This window comes from Carassius carassius, chromosome 30 (assembly GCF_963082965.1).
Source record: "Carassius carassius chromosome 30, fCarCar2.1, whole genome shotgun sequence".
NCBI lineage: Eukaryota > Metazoa > Chordata > Actinopteri > Cypriniformes > Cyprinidae > Carassius > Carassius carassius.
In genome coordinates this window covers 15,289,057-15,305,234 of record NC_081784.1, presented here as the reverse complement: position 1 = coordinate 15,305,234, position 16,178 = coordinate 15,289,057, and the positions used below count along the sequence as shown (strand labels likewise).

Genomic DNA, 16,178 nt, shown 5'->3' with positions numbered 1-16,178 from the left:
TGCCTATATTTTCAGTCCATTTCTGATTGTTATGACCCGTGTCAAATCATGATATAAAGAAATCCTTGAAGGCAGAAATTTTGTTGATTGTAGATGAATGGAACAACACCGCAAATATATTTAATAACTTTTATAAAATATAAATAGTAAAATATCAATATCAATATCAATAATAGATCATATAAATTGAATATAATAATATTTTAAATATAATTTATTATTTCTCTTCAGATTTATATGAAGAATTTATACTTTTTTAATCATATCTCCTAATAATGATAGATATAATGACATTTAATGTAGCATATTTATTTATAATAATGTATATATAATGTTTTAAACAATTTAAAAGGTTTCAAGGCTTGAACATTACAATTTTACATTAATTTAAATTGCTTATCATTTAAAGTGTTGTAAAGAAAGTCATGCATACAAGAAATTAAAACATGGGAACATATTTTTAAGCATTAGACTGCAAGAATTGCATTTGTGTTTAGTCATAGAATCTGTATAACAGATATTCATAAAACCATTGTAGTGTAGCATTCAGAATTCACAGTGCAGTTTTATTGTAGTAAGCACCCAGCTTTACCTAAACCTTTTTTAGTAAAAACAGCAACAAGAAAAGACTCAAACAGATCTACCACAAGGTTTGCCTTTTATAGTTCTGAAAAAACAATTGAATAGTAACCCCGGTGGTTGTTGTCCCCATAGATTGTGGGTCATCTTTCTCCAGTTATATGACCTTTACATGGGGATGTAGGCAAACGCAGCTCACAAAGAGAAACCAATTGTTGTCTTGTTAAAGAATTCCCTAGTTCCAAAGGCCGACCAACCTTGTCAAAGGTGTTTAGCATAGATAAGCTCCTGAACAGTTTGAACCCTACACAGTAGGGGAAAAAAAAATAAAAAATCAACAATAGTGAGGAAGTTGTATCTTCTTAATAAATTAAAAGCCTGCTGAGGCACCTTTTATTTGTTTTGAGGAAGGTTATTTATAAAATTGTAAACATGAGCTCAAATAATGTGGTTTTCTTGTGGTGCACAGTTGTTGGTCCAAGATTTGGAGAGACTGAAAGTCATGGAAAGAAACACTGAGCCTATGGGAATAAGGCTTCTTTCCTAATCGGTTTATAAGGCTTATCCCAGTATGTTTCAAATGACCAACACCCCATGGCATAACACACTCACTATGCAGCCTGCCGAAAGACATTAATTTGTGATGTTGGTGCCATAATCTTTAGCAAAGTAAGCAAACAAATGTTTTTGAATTTGGTAAACTTGTAAATGTGTGACTTTCCAGTTATTTAACTTTTGCAGGATTGCATTTCGTTTTAAGAGCTGACACCAAAGTAACATTGGAAATGTAGTCTGGGGAAGAGAGTAGATGCCTTTCATCCATATGGGTAGAAGTCTTTTAACCTGTCAGCCTCCTGACTCTGAGATGGTCTTAATGCGCTGTTTGTTTACCATGCATCTGTGCTGTCAGCCCCAGATCGTCAGAGCTCAATATGGGTTCTGTAAAGCAGGGGATCCATCATCAACTTTTCCTCAGGCTGTTACCTTTTCTAGAGCTGCACTGAACACAATGTTCAGAATGTTGGAACATGTATTTGTATTATAACATACATGTTTGTTATGCGTTCTATTTATGTGCATCTCATTTTTTAATTTTACACATTTCAACAACAAATATTCTTAAAAATTCAAATGAAAAGAACAATAATAACATTATAGTTGTTGTTGTTTTTACAATTAAAATATATTATTATTTTAGTATTATAGATATCTATTAATATCAATGTTAAGAGATGTTAAAAGTTTCAAGGCTTTAAAGGGATAGTTCACCCAAAAATGAAAATTTGATGTTAACTGCTTACCCCCAAGGCATCCAATGTAGGTGAATGTTTCTTTAGTACAACACAAACTGAGATTTTCTTTCAGTCTTGTAATGTAAGTGGATGGGAATCACGGCTAAAACATACAAAAAAAAACAAAGAAACAAAAAATACACAAAACCAAATTAAACACTGCGGCTCGTGACGATACATTGATGTGTAAAGACAAAAAAAGATTGTCTGTGCAAGAAACTGAACAGTATTTATATAGTTTTTACCTCTGATTTACGCAATGTGGAAACTGTTCAAACTCAACTGAGTGCATTCTCAAGCAGACTTATGAGTGCATCACCGCCACCTATCTCTCAAATGGACCATTGACACTCTATCTACAATCTTAATTGTCAATGGTCCACTTGAGAGATAGGTGGCGGTGATGCACTCATAAGTCTGCTATCCGCCATGTTTTAGCCGTGATTCGCATCCACTTACATTATAAGACTGACAGACTGCAATGGTTTCAGTTAAAAATTTCAGTTTGTGTTCTACTGAAGAAACCTACATCTTGGATGCTCTGGGGGTAAGCAGATAAACATCACATTTTCATTTTTGGGTGAACTATCCCTTTAACATTACAGTTTTATATTAATGTCATTTGATATTTTTCTCAATTTAAAATATTGTAAAGAAAGTCAGGCATATATAAAGTCAAACAAATATTCAGTTTCTTTTTAGCAAGAACACATTAAATTGATCAAATGTAACAGGAAGGACTTTTATAGTGTTAAAAAATCATTTTCAAAATAATGTTGTTGTGTTTTTTTTTTCTTAAAAGAATCCTTAAAAAATGTATCACAATTTCTACAAAAATTTTAAGCAGCACAAATGTTATCAGCAAAAATCACATTTGAAAATATATTAAAATAGAAAACTGTTAAAGGAGCTATGTGTAGGTTTTTACTTAAAAAAATCTTTAAGATAGAGTTTTCATTTGTACATGTATGAGCCAACCATGATGTAAAAAAAAGAATGACACCTCGACTGTCCACCATGGTTGCCTCTATCAGCCTGTAGGCTCAATTGTGTGTGGAGGACTCGGGCCCGAATTGGCGCGAAAATTCACAAAATGTGACGCCATGCGCGTTCTCGTCTACTTGGGCTTACAACCGTACGACAAGCCAGCCATTATAGTAAGCAACGGCAATAGTGTTTTCAAATGGACTCTGCGGATGGAAAGAAGCGACCAGCCTCCAGCGCAATTCAGACACCCACGGACACTCCTCGTAAGTAAAAAAAAAAAAAAAAAAGAACGTGCACACTGAGAACGAGCATGAGACTGGCTGCAGTTCCTCTAACGGCCACTGGTGTCAGTAACGGTTAGAAATTTCAAAACCTACGGAATGCTCCTTTAAAGTGTAATAATATTTCATAATATTAGTGTTTTTGTTTTTGATCAAATAAATACAACCAATGGTAAGCATAAGACTTCTTTCAAAATAATGAATGAATTAATGAATTAAAATCACATAAAAGATTGTACTCTAAACATTTGAACAGTATAGTTAGTGTATGTATGGCTTATTTTGATGTTAAAGCTATAATAATATATGGTGAATGCTGGCCAGTATCATAGCTCTCTCTTTGTCCTAGCCAGTGTTGGGGAGTAACTAGTTACATGTAACGGCGTTACGTAATTTTATTACAAAATTATTGTAACTGTAATTAGTTACAGTTACTAAGAAAAAATGAGTAATTAAATTACAGTTACTTATGACATTTTTTACGATTACAAAGGGGATTACATTTGAATATTTACACATATCCACATACAGATTTAACTGATTTCTTTCCCAAATTGCACTGACTATTCTGAGACATACCGCCCTAATAATTTCCCGGATGCGGAAATACAGTCTGGTTCGTAGAATCCAGTCATACAAACGAAATGCCTAACACGGACGGAATATGCCACATTTTGGATGACTAAATCAAAAGTAGGTCAGTACACTTGAATCAAAACATGACATCGACTAGTGTCTGTGAATATTAAGCCCCACAAATGCAATATATGACTTGCACATTCTGCGTGTCTGTGGAAATCAGGCGCGGACTGGACACCGGGAGAACCGGGACAATTCCCGGTGGCTTGGCAGCCGATTTTACCCCACTATTTAATATCATTATTGTATAATTGCCTGCCGAATGTACTAAAGCGATCATTTGCGAATCCGCCATTTGATAATTAAATCGCTAATAAGTCATGAAGTGTTAGTCATGACTCACGCGCTCTCCGCGCCTCCGCCAAACGGTTTGGATCAGAGTAATCAATGCGAGAGAGAGAGAGAGAGAGAGAGAGAGAGAGAGAGAGAGAGAATAGAATAGAATAGAATAGAATAGAATAAAATAGAATAGAGAGGACTGCTGGAGCAGAGAAGCAGAACTACTGTTCAGGGTTTCAGGTCAGTTTCATCTGTAAAGATGCTTTTTTGTCTTTGTTTTTTATTTATTTAATCAAGCAGCAGCACGTTGCTCATCAGTCATCACTCAAAATACTATATAAAGGACATCATTATTATCTGTTGTAATGTTACAGTAGTAATTTAGCTGAAAAAAAATTCCGATTTTTTTTTTTATAGGTTTAGGGGGAGCTACGACAGACAACAACACAACCCTTACGAAAATTAACATTTTAATATTTAACTATAAATCCAGAGAAAAAGGTTACTATTGTTTAAATGTGGTAACCAAAAATGTAAAATTATTTTACAAATGTATTTATTTAAAAATAAATACAAATCCATTTGCAAAAAAAAAAAAAAGGTTATTTTACTTTTATATAGGCTAATAAGAGCATGGTAAATTTTTGTAAGGAAAACATGACTCGTGTACACTATTAGGATTTTTCTATAAAGATATTGTAGTATTGTAGAGTATTGTATTGTAAAGTATAGTTTTGTTCAATCTTGAGTATTAAAGTCATGAGAGAGATGGATAACAGGGCAAAATAAAGAGACTGAAGAGAAAAATGGAAGTGAAGGTGCAGTTCAGGAGAGAACTTTTAATTATTTTGCATGTCCCCAAATTAAAGATTTAAACCTTTTTTATGTCAGGTCCATACAAAAAATAGCTTTGTCCATGAATTTGTTTGTATGAGTTTGAATTTTCCAGTCTGAATTTTTTTCCCAGTCCGCCCCTCCTGTAAATTAATGGCAAAGACATGGTTTCATTTACTACACATAGGCCTACTGAAGCTCGCAGTGTTTTCAACCTCTGCCATCTCAATATAGGAGTACACAAGCACATAAACATAATTTCTAGAACTGCTCTGTGTCACTTCATGTGCATTTTACTTATTTTGAGAAAACTATCATCATATACAGAGACAGCAGTTTAAAAAAAACACCAATGTTTCAGGAGTTTATTACACAGAATACGTCACATGCTTATTAGATAACTGTATTTGAGTTGATGTATATGCTTTTATTTATTATTCTTTAATTTTCACAAATTTAGAAAAGTAATCAAAAAGTACTCAAAAGTAATTAGTTACATTACTTTAATAAAGTAATTGAAAAAGTTACACTACTATTACATTTTAAACAGGGTAACTTGTAATCTGTAACCTATTACATTTCCAAAGTAACCTTCCCAACACTGGTCCTAGCTCATTAGCCTCTTCTAACAGCCAGCACTGGCCCTTGAGTCCCATCTCTATTTTACACCATAGTGTGCTGCCACTGTTTAAACCATTCTCTGCTAATACCCATGTCTATTGACTGCAACCAAGCCAACTCTCACAGTCCTAGTTCCCAGCAATAATCCTGCTATCAGCCAGTGCTAGGCCTCACTAGCAGCACAACTGGCTACACTGGCAGTAGAAGTCTAACCTCATGTGCGGATCTTATCTGGTTTTACAGCTTATGGCAAGAGTGCTATGTTTCAACCTCCAACTCAAACAGAGGCAAACATCCTAACTCCACTAATGGTTATGTTAAGTGTTCCCTTTGCCAACTTTGGCTGGCAGCACATTCTGTTGTGAAGCCTGAGGAGTTTTGTGCTATTTTGCTGAAACAGCCTTGAGGATATTTAGAAGTTTATTGGCCCTAGACAATATAGTCATTTATACAGCATTTATACATGCTGTGGAGGTGTTGTCTTCAGAGAAGGGCTGTCTTTCATATCACGGTCATTGTGGCCATAAGAATTCATGATATCGATATATAGTGATATCTATAGAAACCTTGAGAGGAAAAAGATATCAGTCAAATAATTTTTTACTGTTTACTGAGTTTTTCTTTTTCACCCAACAAACATAAGGATACTGATAAACGAAGGGCAGAAGACTCTGGCTTTCACCATCTTCTTTGAAGCTCCTATGAAATAACAAGAGAGACAATACTGTCAAGTTCAACAGTATAATAAATAAATAAATATTAATGGTAACACTTTACAATAGGTTGTCATTGGCTAACATAAATGTATTTAGTAACAGGGATGAACAATGAACAATATATTTATTATACAATTTATTAATCTTTGTTAATGTTAATTAAATGAGTCATTCATTTTTCATGTTAGTTCACAGTGCATTAATGTTTACAAACACAACTTGTGATTTTAATGAAAATTAATATAAACTAAGATTAATAAATGCTGTGGAAATATTGTTCATTATTAATGTTATTTATATATGTTAATTAATTAAATTAACTAATTTTAACTAACAACACTTATTGGAGAATGACCGCAGATGAGGAATTAAGTGCATGGCACTGCGACCAACTTAACATTTTACAAGTTTAATGTAGCAATGTGGTAACTAATTTTTTCAAGATCAGTTTTAATCCTGTAACTGTTTATAGATTTAAACAAAGAAATAAAGTGTTACTACGCACAGGCCATCACGATATTGATAATTGTTTATTTGAATATCACGGTTATCGTCAATACTGGTATATTGCGACACTCCTACTTCAGAGTATATAATTCCAGGGAGCCCAAATTTGTAAATAACTCAAGTTAACATGTGTCTTGTGCTTAATACCTCTTTAGCTAAACGTGTAGAGGATATTCAGTCATCATAAACTGTATCGGTCATTATAAGGTAATGCACAATGAAAAAAAAATAGTCAAAGACTAAGATAAGTATAGAGGAGCAATTTGAATCAAATCTGTCAAGATTGGGACAGCAGAAGAGAAATGTTCTAGAACAGCACTCTTTGTGCACCACAAAATGAGTACAGTACAAGTACAGAATTCATCAAAGAGTATGAGACAGATTTTAAACTCTAAAGCAGGGATAGGCAACTCCGGTCCTGGAGGGCCACTATCCTGCAGAGTTTAGGTTCAGCCCTCATAAAAACTCACCTGCCTGTATCTATCTAGTAATCCCAAAAACACTGATTGCCTTGTTAAGGTGTGTTTAATTAGGGTTGGAGCTAAACTCTGCAGGGAAGTGGCCCTCCAGGACCGGAGTTGCCTATCCCTGCTCTAAAGACTCTTTCTTAGGAGGTTTAAATGAACAAGTAAAGCTGGTCTTAGAGCAGGAATTCTCAACCTTATTTGGTCTTTTGTTCATTCTTAAGTTCCAAAATTCTTGAAATCACACCTCAAAGAATTCTGCTAGACACGTTACGATCATGTAGGGAATGATTTCCGGCAAAAACAGAAGGTCTGTAATACCTGGAGAGAGTTATCCAGTGACATTCACATTCATGTTCAAGAAAAGGTACCATATCAATGATCATGTTTTAATTAATGTAGTTCTGTTGTGCAGCATCTTATTAATGTTTTGTTGTACATTGTTATATTTTCATTTGATTTAATTTTTATAGTTTTATTTATTAACTTCATTAGACACCATTTTTGATGGCAAATTGTATTCAGTCATAAAACACAGAATCTAGAAAAAAAATACAATGGAAAAAGCAGAATTTAGGGAAAATAAAATGGATTTCATGGGGCCCTAAATATTACTATATATGAAGTAAGGCTTAGTGTTCTGAGTGACTTAAATTACTTCAGAATAGATTTTGACAGAGAAATCAATGTAATGCACATGAAAAAGAGCTGAGCGCAGGTGAAGGTCCCTGTCAAAGGGACTCATGTGTGAAAAGTCATTTGTTCAGCCAGCCACACACACAGTCTGAACTCCCTGCGGGCTCCAAAAATAAGTGATTCTGCATGACAGCACAGTGAATAGCCATCCGAGCTTCTTTAGATTATCAATAAACACTACAGCACATAATTTCCCGTGATTTTGGCAGTGTTTTCAGATGTATCCAGGCTCTAGAAGTGTGAGTTAGTGATCTAGTCTCCATCACAACAGCACTCCATGCGCACTTTCTTAGAAGTCTCATTTTCTCATAATGAGCCAATGCGGTTTGACACTTGTGCCTCCGGTTGTCAGGTTTATCATCCTCAGCCTGTCAGTGCTGCATAATGCCCATCATTCTGTGGCCTGTCTCTGCCGGGGACTGCGAGGGACAGCTTGCAGCGCTTCAAACCTCATCCAGCACTGAACTGTGCCCCTAATAAAGCCTAAATTGCCCACCTTGGAGCAGGAGAGTGGCTCCAGACATTCATTAGCTTAATGAAAACAGGCCACTCCACTGCAGCCACCCAGTGAGTATCTTCACACTGTAGCTGAGGCAACCATCTGCTCCGAGGTACCCAGCCAGCTGTAGAGTATCCCTGTCATGCACACCCCATCAGAGGGGATGCAAAAGGCGCACCTCCAGCTCAGCTGCTCCAAGAGTTGGTCATGATGCTTTGGCGCAGTGCTGCAATGTTGCTAAATTTACTGCCCTACCCACACCTCACCCTTTCACCTGAAACGGTTTGCATTTGCTTTGTGGCTTTGGCCAAATTTGATGACAGTTCTTCTGCGTTTCATCAGCTAGAGTTCCCTAGAGCTGCTTCTACAGCCTGACTGGGAAGAGCATGTGTTGAGGAGTTTCCAGCCATGTGCTATGCAGGGTATGTGAACGTGTTATAACTGTTTTGTTCTGGCCGGCACATATTAGTTAACCTTTGCAAACATTTGAAGGACAAATTCACTTCTCTTAGTAATGTCTGGCTCACTGGACTGGACATATACAAATACTGTAGTAAGCAGCCTTATTGCTAAAATTATGCAACGTCAGACTGTATAAATGCGTGCTTTATTTGTGTTACAGTTGGACTATCACAGATGGTGGACTAGTCAAACACAACCAATATTTGTGTATTAATTTATTTATTTGGGCCTCCTAGTCTTAAGACTGTTTTTTAGGAATAAAGTTTTTTTTCCCCTGCTTGTACAGTAAAATTAGTTTTACAGTTCAAAAATTTGTTTTACAGTTCACACAGTAAAGCTCTCCTAAAAATGTCTTTTAAATTTATCCCCAATTTAACATCAATGCATATATATATAATTTTTTATGTCTTTTGCCATTAGCACTGTGTTTTTAAGATGTGTCAAGTTAAAATGTGAAAAATTGTGAAAGAAACTGTGTGTGTCAGTTTAGATGCATTCTCAACATCTGTTTTATTGTCCTGTGGTAAGATATATAAAAATAAAAGGTTTCTCAAAAACATATTACATCTAAAGTGAATTTAGAGAGGCTACTGGCTAAGGGGATTGTGGTAATGCAAAAGTGATGAACACTGAACATGAGCAGACAGTGATGAAGTATAATAAAGGGAATCTGATGCACCGTTTTATACAAGCACACTTTTTCTTACCGTGGCAGCATTTATTGACTATTTAAGATTTGTTGTTATCATGGGCATTAAACAGTCCTCCACAGCCCAAATCTGATTGCAATGTGTAAGACTCAGAAATCCCTTGAAGATACAGCTGTATGATGCACAGATGTGATTAAACCAACAGAGAGAGGGGGTGAAGAAAGGGTGAAGGCCAATTGTTCTCAATGACCACTGATCTGCTGTGTGACTGAAATGTTAGTTGCTGCCCCAAGGCAGTTGCTTGATAGCTCATCATCTGAGTAGTATTACTTGAATCCCCATTGGAAATGAGCTAATTATGTTATGCCTCATTCAAGCATGGACTTCTGGATCATTTTGAAGATCCCTTTTGGCATTTGGTACATGTTATAATATCTTTAAAAGCAGCAGAGCCCAACCACTGACTCCTAACATCGATTAGTCACACGAGTGGCTGCAGTGCCCTGCAGAAACAGGTGTAGACTTTCACATCTTTTTTAATCACTTCTGAAGAAACTTAAACCCAAAAATGATTGAGAACTGCCACAGATTTCATTTTGAACAAAAAAAGAATTTTTCATTCTCTCACTGTAACAGTTTTTGTGCATGATGAGAAAAAACAACCTACTTTTGAATGTTTGGTTTTCTTTCTTTTTTTTTGACTGAGGTAATGGAGGCAACTGTCTATGAAGCAGGCAGTGTGAGAGACCAACTGTATTGCATTTTCTCTCCTCTATTACAGTTTAATTTTGTTGGGAAACTGCTGGGGCCCAGGGGCAATTCCATGAAAAGATTACAAGAGGAAACGGGAGCAAAGATGTCCATCCTCGGCAAGGGTTCAATGAGGGATAAAGGCAAGGTAAGATGACTGGCAACAACTTCTTTTATACTCTCTGACAGTATGTACTGTATAAATGTAACATATTCCATAAATGCTTTGAGTATTATAATTATGATTGACATTTGTTTGTAACCATAAATGTACAATAACCATCACTATCCCAGCATGTTTTCAGAAATAAAATAAAATGCTGCTAATGACAAAAGCAAACTGCCTGCATTTGTTTGTACCTGTTTTAAACAATTTATTGATTTTTGTCAATGAGAAAGTATACAGTAATAGAATTTAAATTCTATGGAAGTCTATTTTTGCCAAAGAAAATTTGGCAAAATGTTTTTTGGTATGACTTAAAAAGTTACAATTATGAAATACAAAGTAATATATAAGGTAATATATAATATAAAAGGTCAAAATTATTACATAATTATGAGATTAGAAAATCTTAATTGAGACAAAATATTGACTTATAATTTTGACTTTTTATTTTACAATTGAAATTTATCTCATGGTTTAAACTATTTTTCTCATAATTATAACTTGGCATTCATAATTTGAAAAACGTTTTATGTTATAATTATGTTGAAATCAGAGTATGTGAGTGGAGCGGTGTGATTTTTGACTGGAGTGAGGAGTGGATTTTTTAAATGTCGGAATATCATGGTTTTCACTCGCTCCGAGCTTAATTAATACCAACAGCTGATAATATAACTGCATTTTATCAAGAATTTGTGCATTAAACATCATTAACTTGCTTGACAGATTTGTGGATCACTCAAATCAGAAATAAGGTGAAGGTTAATGATGACGATAGACCAGTGTGGGAGGTTATATCTCAGCCATGTTTGTTGGTAGCATGTGGATATTCAGTACTGATTAGTTGAAATCATGTTTTAAACAGTTAAGTAGTTCATCTCCGCTCTAAACTAAAGTGTGCTACATTGCTACAAGCACCCACACAACACACAAGCTCGCACTTAAGGTACAGATTGCGCACACATAGAAACATTCAAGTCATCACTGTCCTGTGATTTATCAGCTTAAAAAAGGAAAAGTTATAGCACATTTTATTATAGCACATGGAGCAAACGTGGAGCGGTGTTTCTGATCAGTGGAGCGGGAAACACTGAACCCGGGGCAGAGTGAATACTGAATGCTTGAAGTGTGGAGGAGAAATTGTTGCCACTCCACTCACATACTTGAAATATTGGATACTAAGTCATAATTATGAGGAAAAAAAATTATCACATATTGAGTCATGCAGTAACTTTTATTGCCAAATTTCAACATTTAAGTGATAAAAGTGAAGTGACATACAGCCAAGTATGGTGACCCATACTCAGAATTCGTGCTCTTCATTTAACCCATCCAAAGTGCACACATACCGCAGTGAACACACACACACACCGTGAACACACACCCGGAGCAGTGGGCAGCCATTTATGCTGCGGTGCCCGGGGAGCAGTTGGGGGTTCGGTGCCTTGCTCAAGGACAAGTAGTGGTATAGCCAGCCCGAGACTTGAACCCACAACCTTAGGGTTAGGAGTCAAACTCTCTAACTACTAGGCCACAACTTCCGCACTTTAACTAATAATTAAGACTTTTTATCTCATATTTATGTGTGTCATAATTTTGACTTTTTTATCTTATAATTATGACTTATCTCATAATTTGTACTTTTTATATCATAATTTTGATTTACCAAAGCATTCTTTTCTTAAGTGGAGGAAATGGGCTTCCATAATCTTGTGCATGTTATGCACATTACATTTATTTCAGAGCAGATTGCTTTATCCTTTAAATCCTCTAAACCTTTCATTTATTTGAGTCTTACAAGCATCAGCAGTGGCTGACAGAGCAAAGTTTGAGATGACGCTGAGACTGACGATCATTACCTGCACTATATGCCCCAAGATAGAGGAGGAACTGCTGTTTTTAGCATTTACTGATGTTGTTTACAAGAGAAATATATATTGCAACCTAAACCAAGTTTTTTTTTTCAGTGTTTGTAGAATCAACAATATCTCTAGGTTGCAGAGGAGTTATTCAGACTATTCACAGTTTGGGTCTTTCTCAGTGGATCTGATTTAAACGTGCTTTGGATTGAGTGGTGTTAAGTGTAATGTTTAGAAATGGCATTTTGTGATTCAGCCAAACAGCTGCCCTAAGAGTCATACTGGTCATTACCTAGCCAGAGAATCGTTCCAAATGTAATATTTCTCGGGTTGCTGCTCCTGTAACCTCATAATAGGCCATCTTGAATTCCCCAGCTCAAAATATTTTCATTTTAATGTAATATTGAATGCTACTCCAAAAACATTCATATCTAGCAAACATTAGTTCCTTTTCAGGAACTCGAGCTGCGTCGAAACGCTTTTGGGGAACGTCCCTGACGAGACCGACTCTGAATATCGTATGCAATCAGTCCATCGGAAAGGCGTGACGTCACGGGCGGGGTGACGTAGCGACCAGGAAGCTATAAAAGCACGTGCCGTGCAGCTGGCTTCAGCTTCGAATCTGTCAGCAAGCGCTCTGTGTGTGCATGTCAAAGTCTGTCCTGTTGGTCCTATTTATTGTTGTCTGTCCCTTAGCCATTAAAAGATCGCTAAAACAGCTCAATATGCCAAAGCAAAAGCAAAAGACCAAACATATGAAGGGCGATTCCAAGCCACGTTATAGATTGTGTGTTCCTCCCTGCCCTCGCTACATTACGAGCGGGGATACACACAGTCTGTGCGTGGCTTGCCTGGGATCGAAGCACGCTGAGTCAGCTCTCGAGGGGGCCGACTGTCCGCATTGCAAGCGATTGCCAATGCGGATGCTTCGATCCCGGAGGGCTCTCTTCAAGGAAGGAGCCTTCACCAGCTTTCCTCGCGGTGCTGGCCCCGCTTCTGCCGAGGCAGAGCGGCTGCTGCACTCGTGGGGTTCGCAGGTGGATCTGTCAGAAGGAATGGAGATGGGCCAGTCCTTATCTCCTTCCTCATCTGCCAGATCCGGCGCCCAAACCCTGGGTTCGGAAGCACGCTCGTCGGTTTCTTCCCCCCGGGGTGAGGGATCAGCTCTTCACCTCTCGTCCTCCGAGGAGGTCGATGTGGAGACTGTTGCTGGGGATTCGCCACCCCTGTCGCCCCAGTATGAGGAGCTTTTGGAGGTGGTCACGCGAGCAGTAGATCAATTAAAAATCGACTGGCCTGCTGAGAAACAAACTGAGCCACAGAGAAGCAAATTAGATGAACGCTTTCTGCGGCCGAGGCAACCACCTCCACGTCGGAGCCTTCCGTATTTTCCCGATCTCCATGATGAGTTATCGAGATCGTGGAACCACCCGTATTCGACCCGCCTCTTTGGCCCCGATTCACTATATTATGGCAACGTGATGGGGCTGGGAGAGCGTTGTTATAGAGCGATGCCACGGGTCGAACAGACGCTCGCGGGCTATCTGTCGCCCGGTTCGGCTTCGTCTCTAAAGGCTCCGACATTGCCCACTAAGCCGCTTCGAGTTACATCATCGCTAGTGGGCAAAGGTATGTGGCAGCAGGTCAGGCTGGGGCGTGCCTTCATACTATGGCAGTCCTGCAAGCTTATCAGGCTGACCTGCTGAGAGATATCGATGAGGGGGAGGGGATTAAGTCTGAAGATGTAGAAGAACTCAGAAAGACCGCTGATCTCTCCCTCCGCGACTAAAGAGACCGCTCGCGCAATTGGGCGGTCTATGGCAGCCTTAGTGGCCGCGGAAAGGCATTTGTGGCTGACCCTGTCAGAAATTAAAGAACGAGACAGGGTCTGCCTCCTGGACACTGTCGTCGACAGGTTCAAGGAGGCACACAAGCAGGCAGCGGCGTTCCAGAGTTTCCTCCCTCGTCGCTCTCGTGGTGCATCTGGGCGGGAGATGACCACGCCACATACCGGCTCCTCACACCGGGAAGCGCAAAAACAGAGCGTCGCCGCTCGTGCTCCCCCACGTCGGGACCGAGGGCAACGACGCTCTGAGTCGGGGGCTTCTAGGGCAAAAACCGATTTAAGATCTGTCATCGAAGCCCGGAAGTCCTCGACGAAAAGATCCTGACGCCAGGATCCAGAGGGTAGCCCCTGCTGGGGTAGAGCGCGGTCCACCTCATTATACAGTGCCCGTCTCACCTCAGTACCCTCAGGAGGTCGGTCTGCCAACCCTGCCAGAGTTTCAGGGCGCAGCGGCCTCCAGCGAGCGGCACTCCCAGTTACTTCCGCCCGTGAGCGTAGTGGAGCTGGGATGCTCGCCGCCCCTTCGGGGGCCTCTTACACCAGAGGTCAGTCTCGAGAGACTGATTCCCTTAGTAGATTATTTAGCAGCGTGGAAGCTACTGCCAAATGTATCTCAGTGGGTCCTGCGTACAATAGAAAGAGGCTATTGCATTCAGTTCGGTCATCCACCACCGAAGTTCAACGGGGTTACGCCGACTGTGGTCGGCCCCCAGCAGGCTCTGGTTATGGAACAAGAAGTGAATACCCTTTTAAGGAAGGAGGCCATCGAGGTGGTCCCTCCTCTAGACAGGGAATCCGGGTTTTACAGCCGGTATTTCATAGTTCCAAAGAAGGATGGGGGGTTGCGTCCGATCTTAGACTTACGTCACCTGAACCGCTCAGTTATGTCACTGAAGATCAAAATTCTCACTGTCAACCAGGTTGTAGCTCAAATCAGATCCGAGGACTGGTTTGTCACAATAGATCTCAAAGACGCATACTTCCACATATCCATCCTTCCACAACACAGGAAGTTTCTGAGGTTCGCTTTCGGGGGCAAAGCTTATCAATATCGAGTACTTCCCTTTGGCCTCGCACTCTCACCCCGCACGTTCACGAAATGTATGGATGCGGCTCTGGTATCCCTCCGTATGCAGGGCATCCACATTTTAAATTATATCGACGATTGGTTGATCCTTGCTCAATCAGAGCAGATGGCGGCTCGACATCGAGATGTCGTTCTCGCACACATGGGGGAGCTGGGTTTGAGACTAAACGCCAAGAAGAGTGTACTTTCTCCAGTTCAGAGAACCACCTATCTAGGCGTAGTGTGGAATTCGACCACGATGCAGGCACGTTTGTCTCCTGCTCGGATCGAGTCGATCCTCACATCAGTCGAGAGAGTCAAAGAAGGCCAGTCACTCACTGTCAAACAATTCCAGAGATTGTTAGGGCTGATGGCAGCTGCGTCCAACGTGATACCTTTTGGCCTGCTGCACATGAGACCCCTACAGTGGTGGCTCAAGTCCAAGGGCTTTTCCCCAAGGGGAAATCCACTTCGAGTTATCAAGGTCACGCGGCGGTGCCTTTGTGCCTTAGACATGTGGAAGAAACCTTGGTTCTTGAATCAGGGCCCGGTGCTGGGAGTTCCTTGTCGCCGTGTAACGCTAGCGACAGATGCGTCCCTCACCGGTTGGGGTGCGGTCATGAGTGGCCACCCTGCCCGCGGTCTGTGGAGTGGTCGCCATCTGACATGGCACATCAATTGCCTAGAGATACTAGCAGTCTATCGAGCATTGAAATATTTCCTCCCAGACCTGAGAGGTCACCATGTGTTGGTGCGCACCGACAACACATCAGTGGTCTCTTATATCAATCACCAGGGGGGTCTGCGTTCGCACCCCTTGTACAAGCTGGCACACCAGATCCTTCTGTGGTCCCAGGGCAAACTCCTCTCGATCAGAGCAGTGTATATTCCTGGGAGATTGAATGTGGGAGCAGACATACTGTCGAGGAAGGGGCCGAGGCCCGGGGAATGGATGCTTCACCCCGAGGTGGTGAAGCAGATATGGAGA

The 16,178-nt window shown here is 39.7% G+C and overlaps 1 protein-coding gene across 6 annotated transcripts in view; it reads left to right on the top strand.

The window, feature by feature from the left end:
- The window catches only part of LOC132110730 (KH domain-containing, RNA-binding, signal transduction-associated protein 2-like), a 74,674-nt gene that overhangs the window by 16,267 nt on the left and 42,229 nt on the right, over positions 1 to 16,178 (top strand). For all 6 annotated transcript variants that reach the window (XM_059517573.1, XM_059517577.1, XM_059517576.1 and 3 more), the window contains exon 3: positions 10,288 to 10,404. In XM_059517573.1, the coding sequence (XP_059373556.1) occupies positions 10,288 to 10,404 (117 nt within the window). The remainder of the gene's footprint in view (positions 1 to 10,287; positions 10,405 to 16,178) is intronic.